Below are 19,894 nucleotides of genomic sequence, written 5' to 3'. Positions count from 1 at the left end.
AATTTGGCATGTTGAAAAAATGACCGAAAATGCAAGGCTATAGTAAGGCAAAAATTTCAAAAAATGGCATGTCCCAAAAACTGCTGAAAACCACATAAAACTACTTGAAATAGCCTTCCAAAACACGCCATAGCAAAGAAAGATGCAAAAAGGGCCAAAAAAGCCATAATTTGGCATGTTGAAAAATGACCACAAATGCAAGGCTATAGTAAGGCAAAATTTCAAAAATGGCATGTCCCAAAAACTGCTGAAAACCACATAAAACTACTTGAAATACCTTTCCAAAACACGCCATAGCAAAGAAAGATGCAAAAAGGGCCAAAAAAGCCATAATTTGGCATGTTGACAAAATGACCGAAAATGCAAGGCTATAGTAAGGCAAAAATTTCAAAAAATGGCAAGTCCCAAAAACTGCTGAAAATACCGTAAAACTACTTGAAATAGCCTTCCAAGACATGCCATAGCAAAGAAAGATGCAAAAAGGGCCAAAAAAGCCATAATTTGGCATGTTGAAAATATGACAGAAAATGCAAGGCTATAGTAAGGCAAAAATTTCAAAAAATGGCATGTCCCAAAAACTGCTGAAAACCACATAAAACTACTTGAAATAGCCTTCCAAGACACGCCATAGCAAGAAAAGATGCAAAAAGGGCTAATGCAGCCATAATTTGGCATGTTGAAAAAATGACCGAAAATGCAAGGCTATAGTAAGGCAAAAATTTCAAAAAATTGCATGTCCCAAAAACTGCTGAAAACCACATAAAACTACTTGAAATAGCCTTCCAAAACACGCCATAGCAAAGAAAGATGCAAAAAGGGCCAAAAAAGCCATAATTTGGCATGTTGAAAAAATGACCACAAATGCAAGGCTATAGTAAGGCAAAAGTTTCAAAAAATGGCATGTCCCAAAAACTGCTGAAAACCACATAAAACTACTTGAAATACCTTTCCAAAACACGCCATAGCAAAGAAAGATGCAAAAAGGGCCAAAAAAGCCATAATTTGGCATGTTGACAAAATGACCGAAAATGCAAGGCTATAGTAAGGCAAAAATTTCAAAAAATGGCATGTCCCAAAAACTGCTGAAAATACCGTAAAACTACTTGAAATAGCCTTCCAAGACATGCCATAGCAAAGAAAGATGCAAAAAGGGCCAAAAAAGCCATAATTTGGCATGTTGAAAATATGACAGAAAATGCAAGGCTATAGTAAGGCAAAAATTTCAAAAAATGGCATGTCCCAAAAACTGCTGAAAACCACATAAAACTACTTGAAATAGCCTTCCAAGACACGCCATAGCAAGAAAAGATGCAAAAAGGGCTAATGCAGCCATAATTTGGCATGTTGAAAAAATGACCGAAAATGCAAGGCTATAGTAAGGCAAAAATTTCAAAAAATGGCATGTCCCAAAAACTGCTAAAAACCACATAAAACTACTTGAAATAGCCTTCCAAGACACGCCATAGCAAGAAAAGATGCAAAAAGGGCTAATGCAGCCATAATTTGGCATGTTGAAAAAATGACCGAAAATGCAAGGCTATAGTAAGGCAAAAATTTCAAAAAATGGCATGTCCCAAAAACTGCTGAAAACCACATAAAACTACTTGAAATAGCCTTCCAAGACACGCCATAGCAAAGAAAGATGCAAAAAGGGCCAAAAAAGCCATAATTTGGCATGTTGAAAAAATGACCACAAATGCAAGGCTATAGTAAGGCAAAAATTTCAAAAAATGGCATGTCCCAAAAACTGCTGAAAATACCGTAAAAGTACTTCAAATACCTTTCCAAAACACGCCATAGCAAAGAAAGATGCAAAAAGGGCCAAAAAAGCCATAATTTGGCATCCTGAAAAAATGATTGAAAATGCAAGGCTATAGTAAGGCAAAAATTTCAAAATATGACATGTCCAAAAAAGGGCTGAAAACAACATTAAACAGCACATAGAGATATGTTATGTTGTGGCATATTGAAGAAACAAACAGAAAATACAAAAAACATCATGTGTTTGCATGTTGAAATAATGACCCAAAAATCGCATACTATGGTATGGCAAACATGTAAAATTATGACATGAAAACAACATTGAACATCATAGAGAGACACATCATAGTCAAATCAAATCAAATCAAACTTTATTTATAGAGAAGTTGTCACACATTTAATGCAGCACAAAGCGGTTCACAAGTTAAAAACATAAAAAACATCTAATCACATAACCCCCCCACCTTCTTCCCAGGCCCACCCACCCCTCATCCCCCAGAGTACAGACAGAAAAAAGACATTAAAAAGGCACAAAAAACAAATGCTTTGGACATGAAACATGGCTGAAAAGAACATTAAACAGCGTATACAGACATATAACAATGTTGCACATTAAAGGAACGGCCAACAAACTCAAAAAACAGCATATTTTTACATGTTAAAAAAAAATGACCAAAAATCACATACTATAGTATGGCAAAAATATCAAAATATGACATGTCCAAAAAAGTGCTGAAAACAACATTAAACAGCATATAGAGACACGTTATACTGTTGCACATGGAAGAAACGGCCAAAAACCTCCAAGAACATCATATTTTTACATGTTGAAAAAATGACCACAAATGCAAGGCTATAGTAAGGCAAAAAATTCAAAAAATGACATGTCCCAAAAACTGCTGAAAACCACATAAAACTACTTGAAATACCCTTCCAAGACACGCCATAGCAAAGAAAAATGCAAAAAGGGCCAAAAAAGCCATAATTTGGCATGTTGAAAAAATGACCACAAATGCAAGGCTATAGTAAGGCAAAAATTTCAAAAAATGACATGTCCCAAAAACTGCTGAAAACCACATAAAACTACTTGAAATACCCTTCCAAGACACGCCATAGCAAACAAAGATGCAAAAAGGGCCAAAAAAGCCATAATTTGGCATGTTAAAAATATGACAGAAAATGCAAGGCTATAGTAAGGCAAAAATTTCAAAAAATGGCATGTCCCAAAAACTGCTGAAAACCACATAAAACTACTTGAAATACCTTTCCAAAACACGCCATAGCAAAGAAAGATGCAAAAAGGGCCAAAAAAGCCATAATTTGGCATGTTGAAAAAATGATCGAAAATGCAAGGCTATAGTAAGGCAAAAATTTCAAAAAATGGCATGTCCCAAAAACTGCTGAAAACCACATAAAACTACTTGAAATACCTTTCCAAAACACATAGAAAGAAAAGATGCAAAAGGGCCAAAAAGCCATAATTTGGCATGTTGAAAAAATGACCACAAATGCAAGGCTATAGTAAGGCAAAAATTTCAAAAAATGGCATGTCCCAAAAACTGCTGAAAACCACATAAAACTACTTGAAATACCTTTCCAAGACACGCCATAGCAAAGAAAGATGCAAAAAGGGCCAAAAAAGCCATAATTTGGCATGTTGAAAAAATGACCACAAATGCAAGGCTATAGTAAGGCAAAATTTCAAAATGGCATGTCCCAAAAACTGCTGAAAACCACATAAAACTACTTGAAATACCTTTCCAAAACACGCCATAGCAAAGAAAGATGCAAAAAGGGCCAAAAAAGCCATAATTTGGCATGTTGAAAAAATGACCACAAATGCAAGGCTATAGTAAGGCAAAAATTTCAAAAAATGGCATGTCCCAAAAACTGCTGAAAACCACATAAAACTACTTGAAATACCTTTCCAAAACACGCCATAGCAAAGAAAGATGCAAAAAGGGCCAAAAAAGCCATAATTTGGCATGTTGAAAAAATGACTGAAAATGCAAGGCTATAGTAAGGCAAAAATTTCAAAAAATTGCATGTCCCAAAAACTGCTGAAAACCACTTAAAACTACTTGAAATAGCTTTCCAAGACACGCCATAGTAAAAAAAGATGTATAAAAAGGCCAAAAAAGCCATAATTTGGCAAGTTGGAAAAATGATCAAAAATGCAAGGCTATAGTAAGGCAAAAATTTCAAAAAATGGCATGTCCCAAAAACTGCTGAAAATACCGTAAAAGTACTTGAAATAGCCTTCCAAGACATGCCATAGCAAAGAAAGATGCAAAAAGGGCCAAAAAAGCCAAAATTTGGCATGTTGAAAAAATGACCGAAAATGCAAGGCTATAGTAAGGCAAAAATTTCAAAAAATGACATGTCCCAAAAACTGCCAAAAATCCCATGAAACTACTTCAAATAGCCTTCCAAGACACGCCATAGCAAGGAAAGATGCAAAAAGGGCTAATACAGCCATAATTTGGCATGTTGAAAAAATCACCACAAATGCAAGGCTATAGTAAGGCAAAAATTTCAAAAAATGGCATGTCCCAAAAACTGCTGAAAATACCGTAAAAGTACTTGAAATAGCCTTCCAAGACATGCTATAGCAAAGAAAGATGCAAAAAGGGCCAAAAAAGCCATAATTTGGCATGTTGAAAATATGACAGAAAATGCAAGGGCTATAGTAAGGCAAAAATTTCAAAAAATGGCATGTCCCAAAAACTGCTGAAAACCACATAAAACTACTTGAAATAGCCTGCCAAAACACGCCATAGCAAAGAAAGATGCAAAAAGGGCCAAAAATGCCATAATTTGGCATGTTGAAAAAATGACCACAAATGCAAGGCTATAGTAAGGCAAAAATTTCAAAAAATGGCATGTCCCAAAAACTGCTGAAAACCACATAAAACTACTTGAAATACCTTTCCAAAACACGCCATAGCAAAGAAAGATGCAAAAAGGGCCAAAAATGCCATAATTTGGCATGTTGAAAAAATGACCGAAAATGCAAGGCTATAGTAAGGCAAAAATTTCAAAAAATGGCATGTCCCAAAAACTGCTGAAAATACCGTAAAAGTACTTGAAATAGCCTTCCAAGACATGCCATAGCAAAGAAAGATGCAAAAAGGGCCAAAAAAGCCATAATTTGGCATGTTGAAAAAAATGACCCAAAATGCAAGGCTATATAAAGGCAAAAATGTAAAAAATGGCATGTCCCAAAAACTGCCAAAAATCACATTAAACTACTTCAAATAGCCTTCCTAAAGACGCCATAGCAAAGAAAGATGCAAAAAGGGCTAATACAGCCATAATTTGGCATGTTGAAAAAATGACCACAAATGCAAGGCTATAGTAAGGCAAAAATTTCAAAAAATGGCATGTCCCAAAAACTGCTGAAAACCACATAAAACTACTTGAAATACCTTTCCAAGACACGCCATAGCAAAGAAAGATGCAAAAAGGGCTAATACAGCCATAATTTGGCATGTTGAAAAAATCACCACAAATGCAAGGCTATAGTAAGGCAAAAATTTCAAAAATGGCATGTCCCAAAACTGCTGAAAACCACATAAAACTACTTGAAATACCTTTCCAAAAGACGCCATAGCAAAGAAAGATGCAAAAAGGGCCAAAAAAGCCATAATTTGGCATGTTGAAAAAATGACCACAAATGCAAGGCTATAGTAAGGCAAAAATTTCAAAAAATGGCATGTCCCAAAAACTGCTGAAAACCACATAAAACTACTTGAAATACCTTTCCAAAACACGCCATAGCAAAGAAAGATGCAAAAAGGGCCAAAAAAGCCATAATTTGGCATGTTGAAAAAATGACCGAAAATGCAAGGCTATAGTAAGGCAAAAATTTCAAAAATGGCATGTCCCAAAAACTGCTGAAAACCACATAAAACTACTTGAAATAGCCTTCCAAAACACGCCATAGCAAGGAAAGATGCAAAAAGGGCTAATACAGCCATAATTTGGCATGTTGAAAAAATGACCACAAATGCAAGGCTATAGTAAGGCAAAAATTTCAAAAAATGGCATGTCCCAAAAACTGCTGAAAATACCGTAAAAGTACTTGAAATAGCCTTCCAAGACATACCATAGCAAACAAAGATGCAAAAAGGGCCAAAAAAGCCATAATTTGGCATGTTGAAAAAATGACCACAAATGCAAGGCTATAGTAAGGCAAAAATTTCAAAAATGGCATGTCCCAAAAACTGCTGAAAACCACATAAAACTACTTGAAATAGCCTTCCAAAACACGCCATAGCAAAGAAAGATGCAAAAAGGGCCAAAAAAGCCATAATTTGGCATGTTGAAAAAATGACTGAAAATGCAAGGCTATAGTAAGGCAAAAATTTCAAAAAATTGCATGTCCCAAAAACTGCTGAAAACCACTTAAAACTACTTGAAATAGCTTTCCAAGACACGCCATAGTAAAAAAAGATGTATAAAAAGGCCAAAAAAGCCATAATTTGGCAAGTTGGAAAAATGATCAAAAATGCAAGGCTATAGTAAGGCAAAAATTTCAAAAAATGGCATGTCCCAAAAACTGCTGAAAATACCGTAAAAGTACTTGAAATAGCCTTCCAAGACATGCCATAGCAAAGAAAGATGCAAAAAGGGCCAAAAAAGCCAAAATTTGGCATGTTGAAAAAATGACCGAAAATGCAAGGCTATAGTAAGGCAAAAATTTCAAAAAATGACATGTCCCAAAAACTGCCAAAAATCCCATGAAACTACTTCAAATAGCCTTCCAAGACACGCCATAGCAAGGAAAGATGCAAAAAGGGCTAATACAGCCATAATTTGGCATGTTGAAAAAATCACCACAAATGCAAGGCTATAGTAAGGCAAAAATTTCAAAAAATGGCATGTCCCAAAAACTGCTGAAAATACCGTAAAAGTACTTGAAATAGCCTTCCAAGACATGCTATAGCAAAGAAAGATGCAAAAAGGGCCAAAAAAGCCATAATTTGGCATGTTGAAAATATGACAGAAAATGCAAGGGCTATAGTAAGGCAAAAATTTCAAAAAATGGCATGTCCCAAAAACTGCTGAAAACCACATAAAACTACTTGAAATAGCCTGCCAAAACACGCCATAGCAAAGAAAAGATGCAAGGCCAAAAATGCCATAATTTGGCATGTTGAAAAAATGACCACAAATGCAAGGCTATAGTAAGGCAAAAATTTCAAAAATGGCATGTCCCAAAACTGCTGAAAACCACATAAAACTACTTGAAATACCTTTCCAAAACACGCCATAGCAAAGAAAGATGCAAAAAGGGCCAAAAATGCCATAATTTGGCATGTTGAAAAAATGACCGAAAATGCAAGGCTATAGTAAGGCAAAAATTTCAAAAAATGGCATGTCCCAAAAACTGCTGAAAATACCGTAAAAGTACTTGAAATAGCCTTCCAAGACATGCCATAGCAAAGAAAGATGCAAAAAGGGCCAAAAAAGCCATAATTTGGCATGTTGAAAAAAATGACCCAAAATGCAAGGCTATAGTAAGGCAAAAATGTAAAAAATGGCATGTCCCAAAAACTGCCAAAAATCACATTAAACTACTTCAAATAGCCTTCCTAAAGACGCCATAGCAAAGAAAGATGCAAAAAGGGCTAATACAGCCATAATTTGGCATGTTGAAAAAATGACCACAAATGCAAGGCTATAGTAAGGCAAAAATTTCAAAAAATGGCATGTCCCAAAAACTGCTGAAAACCACATAAAACTACTTGAAATACCTTTCCAAGACACGCCATAGCAAAGAAAGATGCAAAAAGGGCTAATACAGCCATAATTTGGCATGTTGAAAAAATCACCACAAATGCAAGGCTATAGTAAGGCAAAAATTTCAAAAAATGGCATGTCCCAAAAACTGCTGAAAACCACATAAAACTACTTGAAATACCTTTCCAAAACACGCCATAGCAAAGAAAGATGCAAAAAGGGCCAAAAAAGCCATAATTTGGCATGTTGAAAAAATGACCACAAATGCAAGGCTATAGTAAGGCAAAAATTTCAAAAAATGGCATGTCCCAAAAACTGCTGAAAACCACATAAAACTACTTGAAATACCTTTCCAAAACACGCCATAGCAAAGAAAGATGCAAAAAGGGCCAAAAAAGCCATAATTTGGCATGTTGAAAAAATGACCGAAAATGCAAGGCTATAGTAAGGCAAAAATTTCAAAAATGGCATGTCCCAAAAACTGCTGAAAACCACATAAAACTACTTGAAATAGCCTTCCAAGACACGCCATAGCAAGGAAAGATGCAAAAAGGGCTAATACAGCCATAATTTGGCATGTTGAAAAAATGACCACAAATGCAAGGCTATAGTAAGGCAAAAATTTCAAAAAATGGCATGTCCCAAAAACTGCTGAAAATACCGTAAAAGTACTTGAAATAGCCTTCCAAGACATACCATAGCAAACAAAGATGCAAAAAGGGCCAAAAAAGCCATAATTTGGCATGTTGAAAAAATGACCACAAATGCAAGGCTATATAGTAAGGCAAAAATTTAAAAAATGGCATGTCCCAAAAACTGCTGAAAATACCGTAAAAGTACTTGAAATAGCCTTCCAAGACATGCTATAGCAAAGAAAGATGCAAAAAGGGCCAAAAAAGCAATAATTTGGCATGTTGAAAAAATGACCACAAATGCAAGGCTATAGTAAGGCAAAAATTTCAAAAAATGGCATGTCCCAAAAACTGCTGAAAACCACATAAAAGTACTTGAAATAGCCTGCCAAAACACGCCATAGCAAAGAAAGATGCAAAAAGGGCCAAAAATGCCATAATTTGGCATGTTGAAAAAATGACCACAAATGCAAGGCTATAGTAAGGCAAAAATTTCAAAAAATGGCATGTCCCAAAAACTGCTGAAAACCACATAAAACTACTTGAAATACCTTTCCAAAACACGCCATAGCAAAGAAAGATGCAAAAAGGGCCAAAAAAGCCATAATTTGGCATGTTGAAAAAATGACCACAAATGCAAGGCTATAGTAAGGCAAAAATTTCAAAAAATGGCATGTCCCAAAAACTGCTGAAAACCACATAAAACTACTTGAAATAGCCTTCCAAAACACGCCATAGCAAAGAAAGATGCAAAAAGGGCCAAAAAAGCCATAATTTGGCATGTTGAAAAAATGACCGAAAATGCAAGGCTATAGTAAGGCAAAAATTTCAAAAAATGGCATGTCCCAAAAACTGCTGAAAACCACATAAAACTACTTGAAATAGCCTTCCAAGACATACTATAGCAACGAAAGATGCAAAAAGGGCCAAAAAAGCCATAATTTGGCATGTTGAAAAAATGACCACAAATGCAAGGCTATAGTAAGGCAAAAATTTCAAAAAATGGCATGTCCCAAAAACTGCTGAAAACCACATAAAACTACTTGAAATAGCCTTCCAAGACACGCCATAGCAAAGAAAGATGCAAAAAGGGCCAAAAAAGCCATAATTTGGCATGTTGAAAATATGACAGAAAATGCAAGGCTATAGTAAGGCAAAAATTTCAAAAAATGGCATGTCCCAAAAACTGCTGAAAACCACATAAAACTACTTGAAATACCTTTCCAAAACACGCCATAGCAAAGAAAGATGCAAAAAGGGCCAAAAATGCCATAATTTGGCATGTTGAAAAAATGACCGAAAATGCAAGGCTATAGTAAGGCAAAAATTTCAAAAAATGGCATGTCCCAAAAACTGCTGAAAATACCGTAAAAGTACTTGAAATAGCCTTCCAAGACATGCCATAGCAAAGAAAGATGCAAAAAGGGCCAAAAAAGCCATAATTTGGCATGTTGAAAAAATGACAGAAAATGCAAGGCTATAGTAAGGCAAAAATGTAAAAAATTGCATGTCCCAAAAACTGCTGAAAACCACTTAAAACTACTTGAAATAGCTTTCCAAGACACGCCATAGTAAAAAAAGATGTATAAAAAGGCCAAAAAAGCCATAATTTGGCAAGTTGGAAAAATGATCAAAAATGCAAGGCTATAGTAAGGCAAAAATGTAAAAAATTGCATGTCTCAAAAACTGCCGAAAACCACATAAAACTACTTGAAATAGCCTTCCAAGACATACTATAGCAACGAAAGATGCAAAAAGGGCCAAAAAAGCCATAATTTGGCATGTTGAAAAAATGACCACAAATGCAAGGCTATAGTAAGGCAAAAATTTCAAAAAATGGCATGTCCCAAAAACTGCTGAAAACCACATAAAACTACTTGAAATAGCCTTCCAAGACACGCCATAGCAAAGAAAGATGCAAAAAGGGCCAAAAAAGCCATAATTTGGCATGTTGAAAAAATGACCCAAAATGCAAGGCTATAGTAAGGCAAAAATGTAAAAAATTGCATGTCCCAAAAACTGCCAAAAATCACATTAAACTACTTCAAATAGCCTTCCTAAAGACGCCATCGCAAAGAAAGATGCAAAAAGGTCTAATACAGCCATAATTTGGCATGTTGAAAAAATGACCACAAATGCAAGGCTATAGTAAGGCAAAAATTTCAAAAAATGGCATGTCCCAAAAACTGCTGAAAACCACTTAAAACTACTTGAAATAGCTTTCCAAGACACGCCATAGTAAAAAAAGATGTATAAAAAGGCCAAAAAAGCCATAATTTGGCAAGTTGGAAAAATGATCAAAAATGCAAGGCTATAGTAAGGCAAAAATGTAAAAAATTGCATGTCTCAAAAACTGCCAAAAATCACATTAAACTACTTCAAATAGCCTTCCAAGACAAGCCATAGCAAAGAAAGATGCAAAAAGGGCCAAAAAAGCCATAATTTGGCATGTTGAAAAAATGACCGAAAATGCAAGGCTATAGTAAGGCAAAAATTTCAAAAAATGGCATGTCCCAAAAACTGCTGAAAATACCGTAAAAGTACTTGAAATAGCCTTCCAAGACATACTATAGCAACGAAAGATGCAAAAAGGGCCAAAAAAGCCATAATTTGGCATGTTGAAAAAATGACCACAAATGCAAGGCTATAGTAAGGCAAAAATTTCAAAAAATGGCATGTCCCAAAAACTGCTGAAAACCACATAAAACTACTTGAAATAGCCTTCCAAGACACGCCATAGCAAAGAAAGATGCAAAAAGGGCCAAAAAAAGCCATAATTTGGCATGTTGAAAAAATGACCACAAATGCAAGGCTATAGTAAGGCAAAAATTTCAAAAAATGGCATGTCCCAAAAACTGCTGAAAACCACATAAAACTACTTGAAATAGCCTTCCAAGACACGCCATAGCAAAGAAAGATGTATAAAAAGGCCAAAAAAGCCATAATTTGGCAAGTTGGAAAAATGATCAAAAATGCAAGGCTATAGTAAGGCAAAAATTTCAAAAAATGGCATGTCCCAAAAACTGCTGAAAATGCTGTACAAGTACTTGAAATAGCCTTCCAAGACATGCCACAGCAAAGAAAGATGAAAAAAGGGCTAATACAGCCATAATTTGGCATGTTGAAAAAATAACCCAAAATGCAAGGCTATAGTAAGGCAAAAAATTCAAAAAATGGCATTTCCCAAAAACTGTTGGAAACAACATTAAACTACTTGAAATAGCCTTGCAAGACTTACCAAAGCAAAGAAAGATGCAAATAGGGACAACAAAGCCATAATTTGGCATCCTGAAAAAATGATTGAAAATGCAGGGCTATAGAAAGGCAAAAATGTCAAAATATGACATGTCCAAAAAAGTGCTGAAAACAACATTTAACAGCATATGGAGACACGTTATACTCTTGCACATAGAAGAAATGGCCGAAAACCTCCAAAAACATCATACTTTTACATGTTGGAAAAAATGACCAAAAATCGCATACTATAGTATGGCAAAAATGTCAAAATATGACATGTCCAAAAAAGTGCTGAAAACAACATTAAACAGCACATAGAGATATGTTATATTGTGGCATATTGAAGAAACCAACAGAAAATACAAAAAAACATCATGTTTTTGCATGTTGAAAAAATGACCCAAAAATCGCATACTATAGTATGGCAAAAATATCAAAATATGACATGTCCAAAAAAGTGCTGAAAACAACGTAACAGCGTATAGAGACACGTTATACTGTTGCACATAGAAGAAATGGCCAAAAACCTCCAAAAACATCATACTTTTACATGTTGAAAAAATGACCAAAAATCGCATACTATAGTATGGCAAAAATGTCAAAATATGATATGTCCAAAAAAGTGCTGAAAACAACATTAGACAGCATATAGAGGCACGTTATACTCTTGCACATAGAAGAAATGGCGAAAAACCTCCAAAAACATCATACTTTTACATGTTGAAAAAATGACCAAAAATCGCATACTATAGTATGGCAAAAATGTCAAAATATGATATGTCCAAAAAAGTGCTGAAAACAACATTAAACAGCACATAGATATATGTTATATTGTGGCATATTGAAGAAACCAACAGAAAATACAAAAAAATCATGTTTTTGCATGTTGAAAAAATGAGCCAAAAATCGCATACTATAGTATGGCAAAAATGTCAAAATATGACGTTTCAAAAAAGTGCTGAAAAAAACATTAAACAGCATATAGAGACACGTTATACTGTTGCACATAGAAGAAACGTCCGAAAACCTCCAAAAACATCATATTTTTACATGTTGAAAAAATTACCAAAAATCGCATACTATACTATGGCAAAATATGTCATGTGAAAAACATTAAACAGCGTAGAGAGACATGTTATAGTGTAGCTTGTTGAAGAAATGACCAAAAATATCTAAAAACATCATGTTGTAGCTTGTTGAAAAAATTAACAAAAATTGCATACTGAATTATGGCAAAGAACTTCAAAATATGAAATGTCAAAAAATGGCTGAAAACATAGAATTGCATGTTGAGACATGTTATAATGTAGCATGTTTTAAGAAAGAACTCAAAACAACTAAAAACATTATGTTTTAGCATGTCAAGCTTTTAACTTGTTGAAAAAATGAACAAAATCACATACTGTATTATGGCAAAAACCCTAAAAATATGAAATGTCAAAAAAAAAAGGCTGAAAATAAGATATAATAGCATGTTGAGACACTTTATAGTGTAGCATGTTGAAGAAAGGACCAAAAACAACCAAAAACATATCATATTATCATATTTTAGCATGTCAAAAATTTTTTAAAAATGCATACTCTATTACAACAACAATGTCAAAACATGACATGTCAACAATGTCACGAGTGCCCAAAAAAACCCAAATCACCAGTACGTACATCTGAAATTTTGTCATAGAGCATACTTAACGCCAAGAATAAGACATCAAAGGGATGAAAAGTCAAATGTACCCAGCAATCAGTTGACTTTAGTTTTGACATGTACATGTACATGTTTATGTTGTAATAAAAAAATAATTTAAAAAATGACGTCAAAAAAGGGCTGAAAACAATATACAATAGCATGTTGAGACAATATAGTGTAGCATGTCGAATAAACGACTGAAAAAAACAAACATCATATTTTAGCATGTCAAAAACCAGAACAAAAATCGCATTCTGTAGTATGTCAATAAAAGGGCTGAAAACAACATAGAAAAGCATGTTGACATGTTATAGTGTAGCATGTTGAAGACAGGACTGAAAACAACCAAAAACATCATATTTTCATGTCAAAAAAATGAACAAAAATCGCATACTATAGTATGGCAAAAAATGCCAAATATAAAATGTTACAAAAAGGCCTGAAAACAACATAATATAGCATGTAGAGAAACTTCATAGTTTAGTATGTTGAATAAACAGCCAAAGACATCAAATATACTATGTCCAAAAAATGGTGGAAAACGTACCTATGTCGAAAAAAGTCTAAATGTTACGTTGGAAAACAGGGCTTACAACCACATACCTTAGCATGTTATGTTGTAGTTGTTGTTTTTTTCTAAAAATAAAGCTTTACTATTTTCAGAATGTGCCTGACAAATGTATCTTTTTTTTCTAAATGAACTGATATTGTGACAGGTGTCTCCAGAAACTGTAAAATATTATTAACAATTATTATATCCGTAATAATAATACCAGTAATAAATTATTATTAATGTTATAGAAATATTGATGGGAAGGGCAGACAACCCACTGTCCAGCAGGGTGTCCATCCCAGTTGAAAAATGCTACGTTTGGTTCAGTGAGTAAAGCAGGTGAATATTTTGCCTGACAGATAAATAAAACTTAGTTGATTATTGGTCTGACTCATATGTCAGTGGAATTTTTAACAGATGTCACTGCCGGTAATGAGCTAAATGGAACATTCCACATAGTTAACATATGTGGAGGTGTGCCTGAGGTTGTTGATTACAGGCTTACTTGACACAAGTTACATTTGACTTTAATGCCATAAATCAAATTAAAATATCGGTCCTGCCAAGAACCTAGTTGCGCATCAGTTTGACTCATATATCAATGGAGTTTTTGACAGACATTACTGCTGGTAATGAGTTAAATTGAACATCCATGATACATGGTGTCTGGAGGTTTGGATGAGTGGTTAGAGCAAGTGCCTAATAAGCAAAAGGTTGTTGGTTCAAGCCTCACTTGACACAAGTTTAACTTCATTCTTGTTCCATGAATTGAATCAGTGCAGTTTTCAATAGCTGTCACTGGTGACACTGAAATGAGGAGCACGCTGAACACAGGTGAAGTGTCTGGAGGTTTGGTTCAGTGGGTAGAGCAGAAGGTTAGAGTATAAGAGATTGCTGGTTCAAGTCCTGTCTTGAACAGATGATTTTCAGTAGCTGATGTCTCAATAGACCAGACAAATATATCAGCTGATTATTTTTATTTTATTTATTGCATAAAATATAATTTTGCTGTAGTTTAACACTGTTAAGACACTGATTGTGATACTCCAGAACAAATTAAAGCATGTAAAGTTGATTAATATATTGTTTTGGCTGAAAAACAGATGAAGTTGTCCCAAAATAGATAATCATCTTTACATAATTTGTTCTGTAATATCACAATTACTGTCTAGACTGTATTAAACTACAGCCAAATGATATTTTATGCAATAAAAAGAAAAAAATATCGGCCTTTATATATCTGTCTAAAATCGACAGACGTCACTGCCGATACTGGTTTTAACTGTTTTGGGACCAATTGACCTGTTTTTCAGCCAAAACGATAAATTAATAAATTTTTCATGCCTTAATTTGTTCTGCAATATCACAATCAGCGTCTAGACTGTGTTAAACTACAGCCAAATGATATTTTATACAATAAAAAGAAAAAAATATTGGCCTTTATATATCTGTCTAAAATCGACAGACGTCGTTGCCGATACTGGTTTTACCTGTTTTGGGACCACTTCACCTGTTTTTCAGCCAAAATGATATATTAATCAACTTTTCATGCCTTAATTTGTTCTGTAATATCACAATTAGCGCCCAGACACTAATAAAATACAGTCAACTAATAGTTTAAGCAATACATTTTTTTAAAAATATCGGCTTTTCTATATCTGTCTAAAATCGACAGACGTCGCTGCCGATACTGGTTTTACCTGTTTTGGGACCAATTGACCTGTTTTTCAGCCAAAATGATAAATTAATCAATTTGTCATGCCTTAATTTGTTCTGCAATATCACAATTAGTGTCTAGACTGTATTAAACTACAGCCAAATGATATTTTATGCAATTAAAAAATATGTATATATCAACTCATTAATATCTGTCTGTTTAAGCTGAAAAACAGGTCAAGTGGTCCCAAAACAGGTAAAACCAGTATCGCAGCGACGTCTGTCGATTTCAGACAGATATATAAAGGCAGATATTTTTTTTTTTAAATACATAAAATATGATTTGGCTGTAGTTTAATACAGTCTAGACGCTGATTGTGATATTGCAGAACAAATTAAGGCATGAAAAGTTGATTAATATATCGTTTTGGCTGAAAAACAGGTCAAGTGGTCCCAAAACAGGTAAAACCAGTATCGGCAGCGACGTCTGTCGATTTTAGACAGATATATGAAAGCCGATAATTTTTTTTTTTTTTTTTGCTTAAAATATTAGTTGGCTGTAGTTTAACACAGTCTAGACGCTGATTGTGATATTGCAGAACAAATTAAGACATGAAAAGTTGATTAATATATAGTTTTGGCTGAAAAACAGGTGAAGTGGTCCCAAAACAGGTAAAACCAGTATCGGCAGCGACGTCTGTCGATTTTAGACAGATATATAAAGGCCGATATTTTTTTTTTAATTGCATAAAATATAATTAAGCTGTTTTTTTATACAGTCTAGACACTGACTGTGATATTGCGGAACAAATTAAGGCATGTAAAGTTCATTTAGAAGTTCATCAGTTTACATACCTTAATTTGTTCTGCAGTATCACAATCAGGGTCTCAACTGTATGAATCTACAGCCAAATGATATTTTATGGCATAAATAAAATAAGAAATAGCAGCCACTGTATCTGTCTGCTCTAATTAGAGCTCTATACTAAGACATCAGCTACTGCAAATCACCTGTTCCAGACAGGATTTGAACCAGCTATCTCTTGTATGACAACCTCCTGCTCTGCCAACTGAGCTAAACCTCTAGATAGATACATACTTCTTTTCAGCATCCTATTTAGCTCAGTTTCACCAGTGAAAGCTATTGAAAACTGCACTGATATACGAGTCAGACCGATAAGCTACTAAGTTCTTGGTGAGGCCGATATTTTTATTGAAATCGCGGAATAAGAATGAAGTGTGTCTTGTGTTGGCCGAGTCTCGAACTACCGACCTCTTACACACCAGGCAATTGCTCTATCCACTGAGCCAACCTCCACATAACAAATGAAGTTTGGATGTTCCATTTAGCATGATATATGAGTCAGACCGATTAAGCAAGTGAGTTCTTGGCTGGGCCGATTTTTTAATTTGATTCATGACATAAACGTCAAATGTAACTTGTGTCAAGTAAGCCTGTAATCAACAACCTCAGCAACTGGAGACACCTGTCACAATATCAGTTCATTAAAAAAAAAAAGACATATTTACCAGGAATATTTTTAGTAAAGCTTTATTTTTTAGACAAAAAAAACAACTTCAAAATAAATAAATAAAACATGACATGCATGGGGTCATATGCGGTTGGTGGCCAAGACTGCTTTCCGCGCTTCCAGCAGCTGAAAACACAAGCAGTACAATTAATACTGCTCTGTGGCGTTAACACAACACATTCATATTCAGCACAGAACATTCAGCGTTTTTCTTTAAATCTTACCTTTGCATCGTATCATAGTGCCTGTGGTTTCCATCAGTTTCCTATAAAACACAGAAAACAACATCAAAGTCACTTTGGTGAACATATATATGTGGGTTTGAGCAGCAGGCATCGTCAATGTGGCACATCACACATTTATATTCTTGACTTGTAACATTTAATTCACTCAGAGAGTTGTGCAAAGAGATTTACTGAAAGTACAGAGTAAAAAATAAGTTACTCACCTAATATCTCCAAAGTGTCCGCTGTCCTGCGTGTCCTCCTCCTGCTGCATCAGCTGATTGTGATGAGGATCAGCTGCAGCGTCGCGAGGCCACTCCTTCAAACAAAATGAATCCAGCGCCTCTTCAGCTGTTCACCGTCATTTTGACATTTAGGTCTTGCATTTTGCTCAGCTCTGTCTTGCTACTCTGTTATTTTTGGGTATGTTTTCCATGTAAACAAACACGCGTACTTCGTCTCGTTTTCCCTCCGTGTGTTCAAATTTCCGTGAAGAACAGATGAATACTAAAATTGTCATCCAATCGGGACACAGGAGGCGGGACAAAGCCTTCGCAACCCTTGCTGTTTGGCTCAGAGGACGGAACCACATGGGTTTCACTGGCGAATCAATGCGCAGAAACTGATGATGTAATCACGTTCAGTGCGGAGCGTCTGGGTGTCTAAACAGAGCATATCTGATATCAGTGGAAAGCTTAGATTCTCCACTTTATGTCTCTTTTAAAGCATGTTGATAGGATTAGCGGCTCAAAAGTCACACTTTAGATGGAATTCTTTATAAATACAAGACATCGCTGGTCTCTCATCCAGCTACTTTCCATTGCTTCCATTTTTATCAGGGCCAGATTTAGTTTTTTGGGGGCCTGGTGCCCCAGCCTAACTGCCTTATTTTGATTTCACCCATTTTCTCAGTGGGAATTATGTTGGGCTGTTGGCAGCTGTAGAAGAAGTAATGCTGTTCTCTACACCCTCACTGTAACTATAATAGACTAGTGCAGGTGATGAAGAGTTGCAGGAAATTTAAATGACATTTAAACACAGGGCACACCACGGGATGACAGGCTTTGACCCGACTTGGCGGTCAGAGAGGAAGTAATATAATTAATAAGCAATAGATGAATATAGTGCATAGAATGTGAATGGGGAAACATTTAAGTTTTCTCTATTGGTTGGTAATAGGAGCCACAAGGAGACTCAACCTCATGAATTACAAACCTCAATTAAAGCTGCAAGCAGTGATGAACAGGCCCTCGCACCCACACGTATGTCAGGAGTACTGGTGGGACTCCAGCTAAAGCAGTCGTTCATTTCTTTGAAAGTCGAATAATGTACGCAGAGAGTTTGGACCCTGGAGTGAGCTATTTCACATGGTGTAGTACTTCTAGTAACCACTAGGTGGCAACAGAGAGGAGACAAATTCCATGTTGTCTTGGTGTGCATCATTTGTAGACCAAACCATGCAAATCAAACATCCAAAAAACAACCAAAAACTTGGCATGTTGGAAAAATGACCAAAAATCACATGGTATAATATGGCAAAAAATGTCAGAATATGACATGTCAAAAAAAGGGCTGAAAACAACATAGAATAGCATGTTGAGACATGTAATAGTGCAGCATGTTGTAGAAAGGACTGAAAAAAACCAAAAACATCTGATGTTAGCATATCAAAAAAATAAACAAAAATCGCATGCTATAGTATGGCAAAAATGTCAAAATATGACATGTCAAAAAATGGGCTGAAAACAACATAGAATAGCATGTTGAGACACATTATAGTGTCGCACGGTGAAGAAAGGACAAAAAACAACCTTAGATATCATATTTTAGCTTGTCGAAAAAACAGCCAAAAATGACAAATATATATATATATATATATATATATATATATATATATATATGTATATATATAAAAACACGTCTGCTTTACTATAGTGTCATGTTTTTTTTCCCACCATGACACTGTAGTAAAAAGATCTTATCTGAACCAACCTTTCATGCTGTGTGTGTTAGTGTTTTAAAGGCAGAAAGCCAGATGTCTTTGTTGAATCTTTACAAGTCAAATATCTTGGACGTTAATCTGCCCACGATTAGATGTTATGGCCGAAGGTAGGTATGCTGCATGGAGACAATCATCTCCAAACTGTGTGAAATCATGTGCTTTGCACTTGTTTAATAGCATGATGCTTTTGGTGTTTCGTCTCCACAGTTCACGCTCTCTTGCCATTTCTTGGTGAACAGCATTTCTTGGATAAGTTTGACAGAAGTTGTGAAATTTTGGTTCAAATTCCAAACTGTTGTATAGAGTATAAAATGAAAACAGATTCTGTAGAGAATGCATGCCCACATTCCTTAAAACAAGGTATCAAAAGTGTAATTTTTAAATACCTTGCTTTGAGGAATACAGCTGTGGTTGGTTCAACAAAATAGGCTTAAGTGCTTTTTAAAAAACAAAAAAAACTTTGCACAAGAAGTTTGTATTCATGTAACAGTGTAAAATGTTGATTAAAATTTTAACTGTATAGATACCTGAGGCAGTCAAAATTAAATTAAATCTCAGATTAAAATGATTATAATATTTTGCTTGATTCCACAGCGCCAAAGGAAGAGGCAAGGGCAAAGGCAGGCTGAGATAGACGCCATTACCAGCAGGAGTTCTCAAAGGAAGCACCTGAAAATGAGCAACAGCACTGACATTTATGTATGCTTAACAATAAAACTGAAATGCAACAGCTGGTTTCAGACCTTAACAATTAAAAGAACTATTGTGCTTTTGAGTTCTAGTGTGCCTGTTTTTGTTTTTGTAATTTTTGTGTTACATTTCTATCTTACATTCAATTACCCACTCTGCACTTTTTCAGCCTACA

The 19,894-nt window shown here is 35.1% G+C and overlaps 1 protein-coding gene and 1 long non-coding RNA gene across 2 annotated transcripts in view; one reads left to right on the top strand and one right to left on the bottom strand.

Annotated features, from left to right (window-relative positions):
• Positions 1-19,804, top strand: part of tnnt2e (troponin T2e, cardiac) — a gene marked incomplete at its 5' end in the record, with an annotated part of 44,567 nt that extends 24,763 nt beyond the window's left edge. Inside the window, one exon of the mRNA XM_088073057.1 lies at positions 19,624-19,804. Coding sequence (XP_087929183.1) covers positions 19,624-19,663 — 40 coding nt within the window. The remainder of the gene's footprint in view (positions 1-19,623) is intronic.
• Positions 16,808-18,909, bottom strand: LOC148185901 (uncharacterized). Its single transcript, XR_015775468.1, has 3 exons — positions 17,252-18,909; positions 17,028-17,068; positions 16,808-16,929 (listed from the first exon to the last, which is right to left on the bottom strand). It is a non-coding gene; the product is annotated as an uncharacterized LOC148185901 (long non-coding RNA).
• Positions 19,805-19,894: the final 90 nt, after the last annotated feature.

Source organism: Plectropomus leopardus, chromosome 22 (genome assembly GCF_026936395.1).
Source record: "Plectropomus leopardus strain MGB_pleo_1.0 chromosome 22, ASM2693639v1, whole genome shotgun sequence".
NCBI classification, from domain to species: Eukaryota; Metazoa; Chordata; class Actinopteri; order Perciformes; family Serranidae; genus Plectropomus; species Plectropomus leopardus.
Note: the sequence above shows the minus strand (reverse complement) of the source record. Positions and strands in the feature narration are given on the sequence as shown.